The sequence below is a fragment of the Nicotiana tabacum genome, chromosome 3 (assembly GCF_000715075.1).
Source record: "Nicotiana tabacum cultivar K326 chromosome 3, ASM71507v2, whole genome shotgun sequence".
NCBI lineage: Eukaryota > Viridiplantae > Streptophyta > Magnoliopsida > Solanales > Solanaceae > Nicotiana > Nicotiana tabacum.
This window is the reverse complement of record NC_134082.1, coordinates 200,552,912-200,569,907: the sequence shown is the minus strand read 5'-3', so window position 1 is coordinate 200,569,907 and position 16,996 is coordinate 200,552,912. Positions and strand designations below refer to the sequence as shown.

The following is a 16,996-nucleotide window of genomic DNA, read 5'->3' as shown; positions in this document are numbered from 1 at the left end:
TTCGAACGAGGTAGAACTCTCTTCTTTGGTGAAGACCCTTGGCCTTAAGGGGTGTTATTTCGAACTTATCGAAATGTTAATCCGTCGTCGTTCGATAGAGGTCGAACTCTTCTCTTTGGTGAAGGACCTTAGCCTTAAAGGGTGTTATTTCGAACTTATCGAAATAGTAACCCGTCGTCGTTCGATCGAGGTCGAACTCTTCTCTTTGGCGAAGGCCCTTGGCCTTAAAGGGTGTTATTTCAAACTTATCAAAATAGTATCCCATCTTCGTTCGATCGAGGCCGAACTCTTCTTTTCGGCGAAGGCCCTTGGCCTTAAAGGGTGTTATTTTTAACATATCAAAATGTTAACCCATCGTCGTTCGATAGAGGTGGAACTCTTCTTTTTGGAGAAAGCCCTTGGCCTTTAAGGGTGTTATTTCGATCTTGTTGAAATAGTAACCCGTCATCGTTCGATCGATGTCGAACGCTTCTCTTTGGCGAGGGCCCTTGGCCTTAAAGGGTGTTATTTCGAACTTATAGAAATAGTAACCCATCGTCGTTCGATCGAGGTTGAACTTTCTTCTTTGGCGAAGGCCTCTGGCCTTAAAGGGTGTTATTTTAACTTATCGAAATATTAACCCGTCATCGTTCGATAGAGGTCGAACTCATCTCTTTGGCGAAAGCCCTTGGCCTTAAAGGGTGTTATTTCGAACTTATCGAAATAGTAACCCGTCGTCGGTCGATCCAGGTCGAACAATTTTCTTTGGTGAAGGCCCTTGGCCTTAAAGGGTATTATTTCGAACTTATCGAAATAGTAACATGTCGTCGTTCGATCGAGGTCGAACTCTCCCTTGGCCTTAAAGGGTGTTATTTTGACTTATCGAAATGTTTACCCGTCATCGTTCGATAGAGGTTGAATACTTCTCTTAGGCGAAGGCCCTTGGCCTTAAAGGGTGTTATTTCGAACTTATCGAAATAGTAACCCGTCGTCGTTCGATCGAGGTCGAACCCTTCTCTTTGGCGAAGGCCCTTGGCCTTAAAGGGTGTTATTTCGAACTTATCGAAATAGTAACCTATCTTCGTTTGATCGAGGACGAACTCTTCTTTTCGGAGAAGGCCCTTGGCCTTAAAGGGTGTTATTTTGAACTTATCAAAATGTTAACCCGTCGTCGTTCGATAGAGGTAGAACTCTTCTTTTTGGCGAAAGCCCTTTGCCTTAAAGGGTGTTATTTCGATCTTGTCAAAATAGTAACCTGTCGTCGTTTGATCGAGGTCGAACTCTATTCTTTGGCAAAGGCCCTTGGCCTTAAAGGGTGTTATTTTGTCTTATCGAAATGTTAACCCATCGTCGTTCGATCAAGGTCGAACTCTTCTATTTGGCGAAGGCCCCTGGCCTTAAAGGGTGTTATTTCGATCTTATTGAATAGTAACTCGTCGTCGTTCGATCGAGGTCGAACTCTTCTCGTTGGCGAAGGCCCTTGGCCTTAAAGGGTGTTATTTCGAACTTATTGAAATAGTAACCCGTCATCGTTCGATCGAGGTCGAACTCTTATTTTTGGCGAAGACCCTTGGCCTTAAAGGGTGTTATTTCGAACTTATTGAAATAGTAACCCATCGTCGTTCGATCGAGGTCGAACTCTCTTCTTTGGCGAAAGCCCTTGGCCTTAAAAGGTATTATTTCGAACTTATCGAAATGTTAACCCGTCGTCGTTCGATAGAGGTCGAACTCTTCTCTGTGGCGAAGGCCAAGCAACACAACAAAGAAGAATTTTATGGGGCTTCCCTGTCGAGAATTTAAAGTTTTTCTCTTAGAGTTATCGAAATAGTAACTCGTCGCCGGTCGATCCAGGTCGAACTCTTTTCTTTGGTGAAGGCCCTTGGCCTTAAAGGGTATTATTTCGAACTTATCGAAATAGTAACACGTCGTCGTTCGATCGAGGTCGAACTCTCCCTTGGCCTTAAAGGGTATTATTTTGACTTATCAAAATGTTTACCCGTCGTCGTTCGATAGAGGTTGAGTACTTCTCTTTGGCGAAGGCCCTTGGCCTTAAAGGGTGTTATTTCGAACTTATCGAAATAGTAACCTATCTTCGTTTGATCGAGGCCAAACTCTTCTTTTCGGAGAAGGCCCTTGGCCTTAAATGGTGTTATTTTGAACTTATCAAAATTTTAACCCGTCGTCGTTCGATAGAGGTAGAACTCTTCTTTTTTGGCAAAAGCCCTTGGCCTTAAAGGGTGTTATTTCGATCTTGTCGAAATAGTAACCTGTCGTCGTTTGATCGAAGTCGAACTCTCTTCTTTGGCAAAGGCCCTTGGCCTTAAAGGGTGTTATTTTGTCTTATCGAAATGTTAACCCATCGTCGTTCGATCAAGGTCGAACTCTTCTCTTTGGCGAAGGCCCCTGGCCTTAAAGGGTGTTATTTCGATCTTATTGCATAGTAACTCGTCATCGTTCGATCGAGGTCGAACTCTTCTCGTTGGCGAAGGCCCTTGGCCTTAAAGGGTGTTATTTCGAACTTATTGAAATAGTAACCCGTCGTCGTTCGATCGAGGTCGAACTCTTCTTTTTGGCGAAGACCCTTGGCCTTAAAGGGTGTTATTTCGAACTTATCAAAATAGTAACTCGTCGTCGTTCGAACGAGGTAGAAGTCTCTTCTTTGGCGAAGACCCTTGGCCTTAAGGGGTGTTATTTCGAACTTATCGAAATAGTAACCCGTCATCGTTCGATCGAGGTCGAACTCTCTTCTTTGGCGAAAGCCCTTGGCCTTAAAAGGTATTATTTCGAACTTATCGAAATGTTAACCTGTCATCGTTCGATAGAGGTCTAACTCTTCTCTGTGGCGAAGGCCCTTGGCCTTAAAGGGTTTTATTTCGAACTTATCGAAATAGTAACCGTCGTCGTTCGATCGAGGTCGAACTCTTTTCTTTGGCGAAGGCCCTTGGCCTTAAATGGTTTTATTTCAAATTTATTGAAATAGTAACCTGCCGTCGTTCGATCGAGGTCGAACTCTTCTTTTTGGCGAAGACCTTTGGCCTTAAAGGGTGTTATTTCGAACCTATCGAAATAGTAACTCATCGTCGTTCGAACGAGGTAGAACTCTCTTCATTGGTGAAGACCCTTGGCCTTAAGGGGTGTTATTTCGAACTTATCAAAATAGTAACCCGTCGTCGTTCAATCGAGGTCGAACTCTCTTCTTTGGCAAAAGCCCTTGGCCTTAAAAGGTATTATTTCGAACTTATCGAAATGTTAACCCGTCGTCGTACGATAGAGGTCGAACTCTTCTCTTTGGCGAAGGCCCTTGGCCTTAAAGGGTGTTATTTCGAACTTATCGAAATAGTAACCCGTCGTCGTTCGATCGAGGTCGAACTCTTCTCTTTGGCGAAGGCCCTTGGCCTTAAAGGGTGTTATTTCGAACTTATCGAAATAGTATCCCATCTTCGTTTGATCGAGGTCGAAATCTTCTTTTCGGCGAAGGCCTTTGGCCTTAAAGGGTGTTATTTTGAACTTATCAAAATGTTAACCCGTCATCGTTCGATAGAGGTGGAACTCTTCTTTTTGGCGAAAGCCCTTGGCCTTAAAGGGTGTTATTTCGATCTTGTCGAAATAGTAACTCGTCGTCGTTTGATCGAGGTCGAACTCTCTTCATTGGCAAAGGCCCTTGGCCTTAAAAGGTGTTATTTTGACTTATCGAAATGTTAACCCATCGTCGTTCGATCAAGGTTGAACTCTTCTCTTTGGCGAAGGCCTCTGGCCTTAAAGGGTATTATTTTGATCTTATTGAAATAATAACTCGTCGTCGTTCGATCGAGGTCGAACTCTTCTCGTTGGCGAAGGCCCTTGGCCTTAAAGGGTGTTATTTCGAACTTATTGAAATAGTAACCCGTCGTCGTTCGATCGAGGTCGAACTCTTCTTTTTGGCGAAGACCCTTGGCCTTAAAGGGTGTTATTTCGAACATATCGAAATAGTAACTCGTCGTCGTTCGAACGAGGTATAACTCTCTTCTTTGGCGAAGACCCTTGGCCTTAAGGGGTGTTATTTCGAACTTATCGAAATAGTAACCCGCCGTCGTTCGATCGAGGTCGAACTCTCTTCTTTGGCGAAAGCCCTTGGCGTTAAAAGGTATTATTTCGAACTTATCGAAATGTTAACCCGACGTAGTTCGATAGAGGTCGAACTCTTCTCTGTGGCGAATGCCCTTGACCTTAAAGGGTGTTATTTTGAACTTATCGAAATAAAAACCCGTCGACGTTCGATCGAGGTCGAACTCTCATCTTTGGCTAAGGCCCTCGGCCTTAAAGGGTGTTATTTCAAACTTATCGAAATAGTAACTCGTCGGCGTTCGATCGAGGTCGAAATCGCTTCTTTGGCAAAGGCCCTTGGCCTTAAGAGGTGTTATTTCAAACTTATCGAAATGTTAACCTACCGTTGTGCGATAGAGGTCGAACTCTTCTCTTTAGCGAAGACCCTTGGCCGTAAAGGGTGTTATTTCGAACTTATCGAAATAGTAACCCGTCGTCGTTCGATCGAGGTCGAACTCTCATCTTTGGCGAAGGCCATTGGCCTTAAAGGCTGTTATTTCGACATTTCGAAATGTTAACCCATCGTCGTTCGATCGAGATCGAACTCTTCTCTTTGGCAAAGGCCCCTGGCCTTAAAAGGTGTTATTTCGAACTTATCGAAATAGTAACGCGTCGTCGTTCAATCGAGGTCGAACTCTTCTCTTTGACGAGGGCCCTTGGCCTTAAAGGGTGTTATTTCGAACTTATCGAAATAGTAACCCATTTTCGTTTGATCGAGGTCGAACTCTTCTTTTCAGCGAAGGCCCTAGGCCTTAAAGGGTGTTATTTTGAACTTATCGAAATGTTAACCCGTCGTCGTTTGATAGAGGTCGAACTCTTCTTTTTGGCAAAAGCCCTTGGCCTTAAAGGGTGTTATTTCAACCTTGTCGAAATAGTAATCCATCGTCGTTTGATCGAGGCCGAACTCTCTTCTTTGGCGAAGGCCCTTGGCCTTAAAGTTTATTATTTTGACTTATCGAAATGTTAACCCATCATCGTTCGATCAAGGTCGAACTCTTCTTTTTGGCAAAGACCCTTGGCCTTAAAGGGTGTTATTTCGAACTTATCGAAATAGTAACCCATCGTCGTTCGATCGAGGTAGAACTCTCTTCTTTGGCGAAGGCCCTTGGCCTTAAAGGGTGTTATTTCGAACTTATCGAAATAGTAACCTATCTTCATTTGATCGAGGCCGAACTCTTCTTTTCGGAGAAGGCCCTTCGCCTTTAAGGGTGTTATTTTGAACTTATCAAAATGTTAACCCGTCGTCGTTCGATAGAGGTAGAACTCTTTTTTTTTGGCCAAAGCCCTTGGCCTTAAAGGGTGTTATTTCGAACTTATCGAAATAGTAACCCGTCGTCGTTTGATCGAGATCGAACTCTTCTTTTTGGCGAAGGCCTTTGGCCTTAAAGGGTGTTATTTCGAACTTATTGAAATAGTAACCTGTCGTCGTTCGATCGAGGTCGAACTCTTCTCTTTGGCGAAGGCCCTTGGCCTTAAAGGGTGTTATTTCGATCTTATCGAAATAGTAACCCGTCGTCATTCGATCGAGGTCGACTCTTCTTTTTTGCGAAGGCCCTTGGCCTTAAAGGGTGTTATTTTGAAATTTTCGAAATAGTAACCTGTCGTCGTTCGATCGAGGTCGAACTCTCTTCTTTTTGGTGAAGTCACTTGGCCTTAAAGGGTGTTATTTCGAACTTATCAAAATAGTAACCCGTCGTCGTTCGATTGAGGTCGAACTCTCTTCTTTGGCGAAGGCCCTTGGCCTTAAAGGGTGTTATTTCGACTTATCGAAATGTTAACCCGTCGTCGTTCGATAGAGGTCGAATTCTTTTCTTTGGCGAAGCCTCTTGGCCTTAAAGGGTGTTATTTCGAACTTATCGAAATAGTAATTCATCGTCGTTCGATCGAGGTCGAACTCTTCTCTTTGGCGAAGGCCCTTTGCTTGAAAGGGTGTTATTTCGAACTTATAGAAATATGACCCGTCGTCAGTCCCAGTTTTTTGAGAATCAGACATTTTCCAAAGGAGTCCCAGTTCGTTTGACATTTCTTGCATCAGAGGGTGCAACATCGGAGAATACGAAACGTTTTTATTTCGCTTAGTTTCGTTCTGCGCACACATTGTAGTTTCCTTGTCTAACTCTTGCCTTTCGGCCTTGAGATGTCACCGACGGGCGGTATTTCGGTTGTTTTGCAGTAGTTTCTCGTTCTTTAATTGATGTTTCTTTACTCGCTCGCTCGCGCGGCCTTTGTGTTCCTGCTTTAGCAAAGAGCAAAAGGTGAGTTAAAATGATACTTTCCTTACCCCCACCCGGTGGTCCGATGGGGAGGACAGGTTGGTAACGTTGTTCGTCTTGCTTGGCATTTCGATGGTTGATGGGGCGAAGATTTGTAAACTTGGTGATTCTACTCGGCTCTCCTCCCCCTACCGTGCTGCGCCTTTGTCCCGCGTGGGTTGGGTTTTTCCTTAGCGCTCTTTTCGGTAGGTGATCGTATTTTTTTTCTTTGATCTGGGAAAGACTAGGAAATTTCACTATCCCCACAGATGGCGCCAAATTGTTTAACCCAAAAGATATGGAACCTTGTTGAATTAATCAATCAAAGAAAATGAAGGGGTAAATCTTAGTCAGACATAATAAATTCCAGATCAAAGAGCTAATAATATAGATAGTATAGAGGACGAAAGAGATATAATCGATCTTATTGAAATTCAACATTGTGGCTCCCATCAATCGATCGGAGAGATAGTTTTACATGTTCTTCTGCAGATTACTTCTTTCCTATGAAGATTACAAGAAGAGAGTTTGGGAGAGAGAAAGGGAAGGAGACCCCCCCCCCCCCTCCCCCCCATCGAGGGTTTTTCCCTACTATATATAGTCAAGACATTCTTGCCATTCACTTGGGCGGGACGTTGGTCAGCTCGACCGTGACGGTAAGATTTTGACCAATACACTAATGCTTCAATAGCTAAAGAATGGAGTAGGTTTCCAAATTAAATGAGGTCTGTCTGATATACAGATTGCACGGCAGTACAAGTTCATGGGAATATTTCGACCTTAAAAACTAACGTTTGAATTCGTTTCATTCCTTTAGGATTTCCGCCAACCAGCTAAAGAGAACTATAACTAAGAATAAATGACATTTTAATCTGCAACATATGTTAGCACTATTCAAAGCATATCTTTACCTTTTAGTTTCTGTTTCTTTTCCTATGGCCTTTTTTTTCTTTTTTATTGGATACATGAATTCGTAGGAGAGCTAGAAATTTTATTACACAGAAAAGGAACAACCTCTGGGCCCAAAAAAATCAAGGGACCCGCATGAAATACGTTCCGACTGCACTGTCATCACCCAAGCTCCCTATAGTCAAATGTAATTATGTCGTTGTCCTTTCTTAGTTTCTTTCCATAGGAAAAGAAATGTTGCTCTAAACTCTAAAATATACTTCCTCTTTTTAATTTAGATGATATATTTCGTTTATCGAGAATTAGTTTGACTAAACTTTGAACCTAAATTAAATTAGTTTAATTTAGTATTTTAAAATTAAAATTTAGATATTAAAAAATTACACGAAAAGTACTATAAGTTGTAATTTTCTCATGTCAATATAATAACAAAATATATTTTAAAATATTGGTCAAACTTCGCACAATTTGACTTTCGATAAACGAAATATGTCATGTAAATTAAAACGAAGGAAGTATGTATTTTATAATTTTATTTTATTTGATGATGTGCCTAGATCTAAAATATATCATGATATTTGTGTAGCTGATAAGATTATATTATTAAAGTAAAATAGAAAGTTAAAAATTAAATTAGTTTTCAATATATAAAGGTGTCTAACCTTTTCAAAATATACCAAAAAAATAAAGTGTATCATATAAACTAAAACAGAAGGAGTATCATCTTCTTACTATTCCTACGATATTTAGGAAATCAGATTAACTTTTCTTTGACTATTTGACTTCAATCTTTTTGAATGTTTTCTAAATTAAATATCCTATATTTTAAAATTTACCTTCATAAAACTTTTCTGTACTTTCTGAATATACAAATAAAGCAGGGCCAAAAAAGTTCTGTCTGATACATATAAGTAGGAAATTTGTGTGCCTATGATTGTTTGTTTGTCTCCATAATGCCAAAACTTGGGAGTTCCAGCGGTAGTATTCTGGTTTCGCTATTGTTGATCTTCTTCTCCTTATTGACCCAAAATGTCGCTACTAATTCCAACCTCAGTTTTAAAGAAGCCCCAAAATTCTACAATTCCCCTTCTTGTTCCGCCATTAATTTTTCAGAAAATGCAGTACATGTAGCTATGACCCTTGATATAGCTTACCTCAGAGGATCTATGGCTGCGATTCTTTCGGTTCTTCAACACTCTTCTTGCCCAGAAAATATCATTTTCCACTTTGTAGCCTCTTCTTCTGCTGAAACCACACACTTGAACCTTACAATTGCTAAATCTTTCCCTTATCTTCATTTCACAATTTATCCAATCCAAGATATTGCAGCCGTTGCAGGACTAATTTCCACTTCCATTCGCTCTGCTTTAGATTGTCCTTTAAATTATGCTCGCAATTATCTTGCTGATCTACTTCCTCAATACCTTCACAAAGTCGTTTATCTTGATTCTGACCTTGTTTTAGTAGACGACATTGCTAAATTAGCAGCAACACCTTTAACAGAAGACTCTGTTTTAGCAGCACCTGAATATTGTAATGCCAATTTCACTACTTACTTCACGCCCACGTTTTGGTCTAACCCTTCACTTTCCTTAACTTTCGCGAACCGAAACCGAAAACCTTGTTATTTTAATACGGGGGTTATGGTTATTGATCTTGATAGATGGAAAGCTGGGGATTATACTACAAAGATTGTGGAATGGATGGAGTTGCAAAAGAGAATGAGGATTTATGAATTGGGTTCTTTACCGCCTTTTCTACTTGTTTTTGCTGGAAATATAGCTCCTGTAGATCATAGGTGGAACCAACATGGTCTAGGCGGAGATAATTTTCGTGGACTCTGCCGAGATTTGCACCCTGGTCCGGTTAGCCTCTTGCATTGGAGTGGAAAGGGGAAGCCTTGGGTTCGACTCGATTCGAACCGCCCTTGTCCCCTCGATGCCCTCTGGGCACCTTATGATCTGCTGCAAACATCCTATACTCTTGAATCTTAAGGTACTTTACTCAATCCAATAATGCCGCACTTGTTGAATTGTGTGACCATCCTATTCAGTAGTCTAAACTATTAGGAAAAGCACTTATTTTGTGGCGTTTGGACATAAGAATGTGAGATTCCGGAAAAAATTAATTTTTTTTTAAGTGAAAATAGTATTTGAAAATTAGAGTTGTGTTTCGACGTGAATACAATTTGGAGCTTTGTTTTGAATTTTTGTGAGTGATCTGAACTGAAAATTTTGAAAAACATCTTTTTGAAGTTTTTTAATTTTTCGAAAAATTTGAAAATTCAACTTCGGGTGAAATTTGAAAATTTTATGGCGAAACATTATTTCCGAAAAAAATACAAAATTTCCCAAGAAAAGTGAATTTGTTTTATGGCCAAACGGGCCCTTTATTTACTTAATTATATCTTCGGTAGTGACAAGCATTTGCAGTTTACTGATAATTGCATCTTCTTATGTTCTTGAAGTGCCCTAATAGGCTTCTATTATGGTTTCAGGTGTCTTAGAAATTGCAGTAAATTAGTAAAAGAGATCGAGAGTAGAGATCTGTGTCTTGAGATCCTCCTCGATTGCGTTATGTACAGTATTTGTCTCTCTTCAAGGAGATCCCGAAAGGGCTAAGGTGAGGGTTGTTATTATTTTCTCGTAGATTACAATATACAGTTGCCAAGAATTCTACACTGGCACTTAGCTAGAGTACTATTTTTGAATGTACGAGATGAAAACATATACTACTACTATTTGCAGTTAAGTTTACTATAGAATGAAAAAAGTGGCAGGTTTCTCACACCTTTCATTGGAACTGAATCAAGGAGCAGTCAGACAACTAAACGATAAAAAGACCAAGATCATTCAAATTGTGCTTGCAGTAGCAATTTGAAATTTTAATACAGATAATTAATACTGATAATGTGTAATTCTTGAAGTTTTAATCTCAAATTTAATAATGCTTAGCTAAATTGGCATCTGATCTGAGCTCTGCTAAAAAACTTAGCTTGAGGTCTCATACATTTCCCATGCAGCTCCGGTTGTGCTTAATTTCTATATCTTCCTTTTTTACTTTTAGTGGAGATTTGGGTTAATTCACAGGCGGATATAACGTACTACTATTAGCAAAATTTCTAGATTTCAGCCTTCTCATCCCTTTAGTTTTTTTCTAAAAAGGCAGCTCTGTGCAAAAAGCACATGTTAATTTCGTGTTATAAGATATAAAATAAAAGGGAAAACAAACAGGCTACCATTTGTACTTGTTAATCCAAATGCTATATCCAGTTCTTCTCTTCTAAGCTCTTGAGCAATTTGCCGCGCATCTTTTCCCTTTTTCTTTTTTATCCCGACTAAAGTCAATATCTTTCTAACTTTGTCATCGTTTTATATTCCTATTACTTAAGCGGTAAGAAATTCGAAAAAACAGGTGAAAAAGAAAAAGGAACATGAAAAAGAAAGTAAATAAAAATGAGAAGTGTCGGTAGAGTATCTTTTAATTCGTGTTGGGCGGGACAGGGAGATGGAAGAAACAAAACACATGGTCAAAAATATTCAACTTCTGCTAAAGGCATTGCGCATTTGACGCGATCCCATAATATATTAGGTGTAGTAATTTATTTATCATGGGGCCTGGGGGTCCCAAACCACTTGGATATTTTCTTCTTTTGAAACTTTATGGTTCCTCAAAGAGGGTCTATTGAATTACCGTAAACTCATATTACACTATAGATTTGCCTCTGCCGTCTTCGTTTAAAAATAGGTAAGTTTGATTTAATCCATTTCACTATTACTTAGTTTGTGACTACTGTAAGAAAAGTTTAATTCTAAAACCTCTCTTTGACCTCAATTTTGTTAGTGCTACTCTTTATCTTTTTGGAGTAAATAAATTTCAGTAACTCAAACTAAACATACATACCCTATAAAAAGTTGTTAAAAATAACAGACTTACATAGAGATTAGTAGATATGTGCATGTTTCAGTTTTACGAGTACAATGCATTTGAGAATTAAGTACTCTTTCTGCCGGGAAAGTATTTTCTTGATTGTTAAGTGAATATTCAGAAGTGGACTTTAGTTTGCAGAAATATGGTCAAATAGAACCTCTGGTAGAAGTTCAAATGTTAGAAGCTTTTGGAATTGAATTCCGGCCTAAAGTTTAGGTTATCATTTGAAATGAAGTTTGCTCTTTATCAAGTTGAAGTATAAAATTTCTATTTGAAATTATATTTGTAAATTACACAAAATGTAGCTTGTTAGAAGAAAAAAAAATCTTTTTCAAACCAATACAGCAGGCTAAGATTAAGTCACTCTGAAGATAAGGAATTTGTGGGTAAAGCTTCTCCTTATCGAATGTTTAAAATACTAGTATCAGATATTTACACTAAATTATATTAATTTTTCAGAATTTAAATATTTGGTGGAGTAACTTTTTACCTAATTTGTGATTCATGTAAGTGCGGATGCTGCCTTCTCAGAAGTTTGTATTTACTACGCTTTAGTCAACGGCTCATCCGCTAGTTCTAGCCTTTTAGATTAGAAGTCCAATTAATTACATTACTTTCAAGGGCAAAGCTTTTAAATGAGAAAGGAAGTGTGCGCATGACTTATTAAGCCATGATTTATGCCCCTGAACCCGCAAGAGGAAACTAATTACTGTAAGATATTTTGTATGATAATGATGTTGTATATATATCAATGGGAGACTCATTATTTCGATAATCATTTTTCAAACCAAAAATTTTATATAAAACACTTTTGTTTACCCTAAAAACGAATAACAATTTAATTTATATTTTGGTTTTAAGGACACCTGATTTTACTTAGCACAAACTGAGAAAAAAATGCAATATTGATATTGAAATTAACTGCAAATAGAAATAAAGCAAACCAAAAAAAATGTATAGCTTTGATCATCGAGGTAGGTCGCCTTCGAATCAAACAAGTATTTCACTGGAAAATATAAATAAAGTAACAGAGTATTGAGAGCTTAAGAGAAAGGTAGTATATTGTTATATGTAGCGTGAATATTATGTCTTTTACAAATAATCAGACCCTCTTTATACAGTAGGGGAATCTCACCCTTAATACAATCCTAAATACAGTAAGAAATCACATGATTAGCTGATTAATCGGCCTCTTCTTAATACATGCCGAGATTTCCGCCGTGATCCTCGCCCGATCGCGGATATCTTGGCTTTCCGTTATTTGGCTCGGCAGGCTTCCCTCGATCTTGCTTGTTCTCTATCCCGCTCGGTCTCGATCTTGGCTGATCTTGATCTCGATCGATCTCTGAGTCACGAGCTTGGCAATCTAACTTCGTGTCACTGTCCGGTACGACATGGGGTCGAACCTTTGTCTGTCACGCCCCGGTCTCGATTAATCATACAAAAAGGACAAACCCGATTTTAACTGTATACAACTTTTAAGAAATCTTACATATAGAAGACAATGTTAAAGAAATAATTAATAAGTAAAAATAAAAATACTCTCTAATAGTTAAAATTCTATTATCAAAAGAATTTTTACATGCTTAAAACTTAAAAAGAAATCAGCTTTTCACGTACAGTGAGTCTGTGATAATGTCGAAGACATAATTAAATAAATAAAAAATTTCAAACACTAACCGTTTAAACTTAATGAAATGATAATTTTTATGCACAATGTGTCATTACAACTACTGTGATATCAGCACCATGTTCATATGGCTTACTGCATACATGGCTGAATGCAGATGCGAACAAGTGCTGTTTTCAAAGTCGATCTTTGCGCTCCACCTTTCAATGAAGACTTTCTTGAACTGACGATTCACTTGGCCAATAAGACCAATAGCTTCGTCATATGAAGCCAAAACAGCTTCACAGATAGCAAACGACAGCTCCCGTCCATGTTGCATTCACAGATAGCAAACAAGACTGAATTTTCTCATTGTCATAGAAACTTCGCAGGTTTTCTGGACCAACCGGCCCATAAGCCTCTCTGATCATATGCAGGCCATGATCCACTCCGTCTATATTCTACGGCAGACAGATGTTTTGGTGCCACACCACTGTCAAGTTAGAGGTACAAAATTACTTTCAACAGCTATCATATACACAATTACTTTCAATAGCTATTTATTTAGTTATTACGCGATTGTATTCGTTGTATTCGTGCTACTGTATTCATGAATACAAAAGTAGAATTCGCTTAAAAATAGGGGAGTCCAGCTATGCGACTATATTCGTGCTACTATATTCATGAATAATAGCAGAATTCACCCAAAAAAAAATAGGGGATAGCTGTTTAATAACGAAAAGAGAATCAATTAGCGTGTATCACTCCTAATTTAACTCAACAAAATCAATTCTACAAAATTTCCCTGTTACGCGACTGTATTCGATGTATTCGCGCTACTGTATTCATGAATACAGTAATAGAGGAGTGCAGCTGTGCGACTGTATTCGCGCTACTGTATACAATAGCAGAATTCGCTTAAAAAATAGGTGAGTCCAGCTATTTAATAACAGAAAGAGGATCAATTAGCGTGTATCACTCATAATTTAACTCAACAAAATTAATTCTACATTAATTTTGCTGCTAATGTATTGTATTCCATGTATTCGCGGGACTGTATTTATAAATACAGTGAGGTAATCAAGAAATAGGGTATATACCGTTCTATTCAATTCGACTGTATACATTGTATTCAATTCACATATATTCATTATTCACTATTATACATTGTATTCAATTCGACTGTATTAAAAAATACAGACCTCCGAAATACATAAATACAGGTGGAAAATAATGTATTTATACAAAAATACAATGTATTTGAGTGTATTTGTACAGAATATAATGTATTTGTATCATTGTATGTGACTAAAATAGCAAAGAAGAGAAGAAAGTTCGTTGGAGATGGCTTTTTTCGGCCAAGCAAAATACTATATACATTGTATTAAAACTAATAATGGAGACGAACAAAAATTCGGCCCTCAAATCTTCTCCGCGTAGCCATGGACAGATCTATTTGCCTAAGAGGATGAGCCCTAGTGGATGATGACACCGACGATTCTGATGCCAATGATCAAAATTGAGTGCTTTAGTGGGTATACCTTGTGTAACCTTCTTTGGAGTTGTTGAATCAGCCATTAAAGACGATATTTGAAGTTTTTCCTCAAAACCTAACAATGACAAAAATTGAAAAAAAAAAAGAGATTGAAGAGAAAAAGAAGAATGACAGAGTAAATTGGCATGAAGCGGCCAAAAGCTTTACCAATTACCACGAACTTCTAGAGTAAAAATGTTACGGATCAATTTTGAGAAATTTGTTCCTACAATCTTGTTGTGTGTGAGAGAGAGATCGTGGAGAGGGAAAGAAGAAAAATCTTGTTGTGATTTGAGAGAGAACGCGTGTTAACTGAAAGAAAAGGAGAGAAAAAACATAAATAATGTATTTCACGCATATATGGTAGTGTATACAATAAATATCGATTTTGGTATAAAATATAAAAGGTAGCTATATATAATAATATTTTAAAATGATTTTGTTTTATAATAAATATGGTGTAATAGTTTGCTATAGGAGGTAAAATTTTCTATATTCTACGGCCGACAGATGTTTTGGTACCCCACCACCATCAAGTTAGAGGTACAATAAAGTTGTAGTGCTTTTTATTAGGTGAAATGACCTTGTGACCACTTAAACTTGTACAGTTATATATGAACTCTCGGATTTCCCATTTGAACACCTTTATTTGAGAAAATGGCTACTAATAAATACCTTTGACCGATGACTATGCTTATATGGCAATATTATAGCTGATGTGGTCAATTACGTATTAATCACGAGTATAAAGCGCGTGAATACGATAAAAAATAAATAATTAATAATAAAAAGCAAAAAGAAAAACAAATCTCATACCCTTAACCCCCTACTCCTTCCTTTTATTCACTCATGTTCCCTCCGCCCCCTCCCCCTCCTTAATTGTCGGCCCCTATATCCCCCCTCCCAACCCCCAACCCCCTCCATTTCTCTTCTTCTTCCTTTCCCCTCTCTTCCCCTTTTATTCCAAATCAAGTCCGTAATCAAAATTTTAATAAATTACACTCCAAAGCTTCATATTCAACCACCACTATTCTCAATTTTCAACTATCAATGACACTTCAAAGCTTCATATTAGAGAAAAGTCCACATCTATTATCATAAAAATAAACCCAACGAATCAAGAGAGATAAAAGAAACCGGATCTGATTTTTGTAGTATGAATGGGTAAAAAGAAATTGAAAAGCAAACAGTGTTGGCTGCTTTTTGATTTTTGAAATTATTTGCTGATTTGTTGGAAAGAATCGGGTCTGATTTCGATCGTGGTAAAAGTTATTCACTGCTTCCCGATTTATCTCTCTTATTTTTGGAGGTGGTAGTTTTATCTCTAAGTTTTTGTGATTTTTTTTCTCTATGATTTTTGGTGGTAAAAGTCGAACCTGAAGATTTTGCATATGGTTCTTATTTTGTAGGTGAGAAGATGATAAAACAATGAAAGTGAATGGTATTAGGTGGGAGAGAAAAAAGACAATCACTAAAGATATTTGATCGCTAAAATCTAACAAAATTTCAGATCGACTCCCAATTCTGGAAGGTTTTTATCGGCGAGTTAGTTGAAGGAATATGTACAGAAGAAATTAATTTGACAAAAGAAAAAAAAAAGTGAGACCTTTAACATACACTTGTCAACAAAATGTGAATGAATAGAAGATGTGAATGAATAGAAGATGAGTTTATATAAAATATTAAATTAAATAGAAAACAGCAACAACTAAACAACACGCACAATCAGTGGCGTACGCAGAATTTTATGTAAGCGGTGTTGCAATTAATCGATAGACAGAGGCGGATTCAGGATTTTAATCCTATGAGTTCAACTTTTAATGTTTTTAGCGTTGAACCCATTATATTTTTAAAGTTATGGGTTCATATATTAGTATTTTTGTAATTTTAAAGAATATTTACATATAAATTTTTATTCCGCGTCAAAAGTTATGGGTTCAGTTGAACCCGTCATTACTATACTACATCCGCCACTGTCGGTAGACGGTGACTCATAGAAGTTAGGGAAGATGACAAGAGAGATGAAAAGCCAAGTAGAGTAGCAGTAAGCCAACACATTCAAAAAAAACAAATAGTAAAGGAGTTCATCGAGTATTTAAATAGATAATTCTTATTAGTAGTAAAACATCCATTGTGTTTGGTCAACTGGCTAGTCCTTTGTACTTTGTAGCATGGGTCGGCAGTTAGAAGTTCGAACCCGTGCAAACCGAAGCATCTCTTTTTTAACTAGTAGCAAAAGATGCCCCAAAAAGTGAACTCACGCAAGCATATGGTATCGAACACCCGACCTTCAATTTGAAAACTAGGCACTGAACCACTGGACTGAGACCTAGGTTTTGATAAGTGGTGTCACTTTAGTTCTTTTATCTCTTATTCGTTTTTATATATCCTCTACTATAAACGAATTTAGTTAAATTTTTCGACGAAGCGGTATCACGTGCCTACGTGCATCCGCCCCTGCGCACAATTACAAGTATTTATTAGTAGTCATTTTCTAAGTAGATGTGTTCAAATGGGAAATCCAAGAGTTCATATATCAATTCTACAAACTGGTACAAGTTTAAATGGACACGAGACCATTTCACCTTTTTATTAAGAATCAAGAAAGATTATAGATTAAGATATACCCGTATAACGTAAAATTTATTATTTTTAAACGAAAAGTAATATTTACCTAAAGGAGACAATAAGAGAGGGTAG

General features: G+C 37.9%; 1 protein-coding gene across 2 annotated transcripts; it reads left to right on the top strand.

Moving 5' to 3' along the window:
• The first annotated feature begins 8,086 nt into the window (after nt 1–8,086).
• On the top strand, nt 8,087–13,227 carry LOC107771281 (putative galacturonosyltransferase-like 1). 2 transcript variants are annotated; one of them, XR_012708114.1, is made up of 3 exons: nt 8,087–9,218; nt 9,721–9,845; nt 12,941–13,227. XR_012708114.1 is itself a non-coding variant. In XM_016590623.2 (2 exons), exon 1 carries the CDS (start codon nt 8,177–8,179, stop codon nt 9,215–9,217), a length of 1,041 nt encoding a protein of 346 aa, XP_016446109.1. In that variant the 5' UTR covers nt 8,087–8,176; the 3' UTR covers nt 9,218; nt 9,721–11,254. The 2 variants fall into 2 exon arrangements, 1 of the variants encoding a protein (XP_016446109.1); XM_016590623.2 differs by lacking the exon at nt 12,941–13,227 and having other exon boundaries at nt 9,721–11,254.
• The last annotated feature ends 3,769 nt before the right edge of the window (nt 13,228–16,996 follow it).

What these genes read in the sequence shown, in the direction of transcription:
- LOC107771281 (XM_016590623.2), top strand. Translation starts at nt 8,177, where the DNA reads ATGCCAAAACTTGGGAGTTCCAGCGGTAGTATTCTGGTTTCGCTATTG.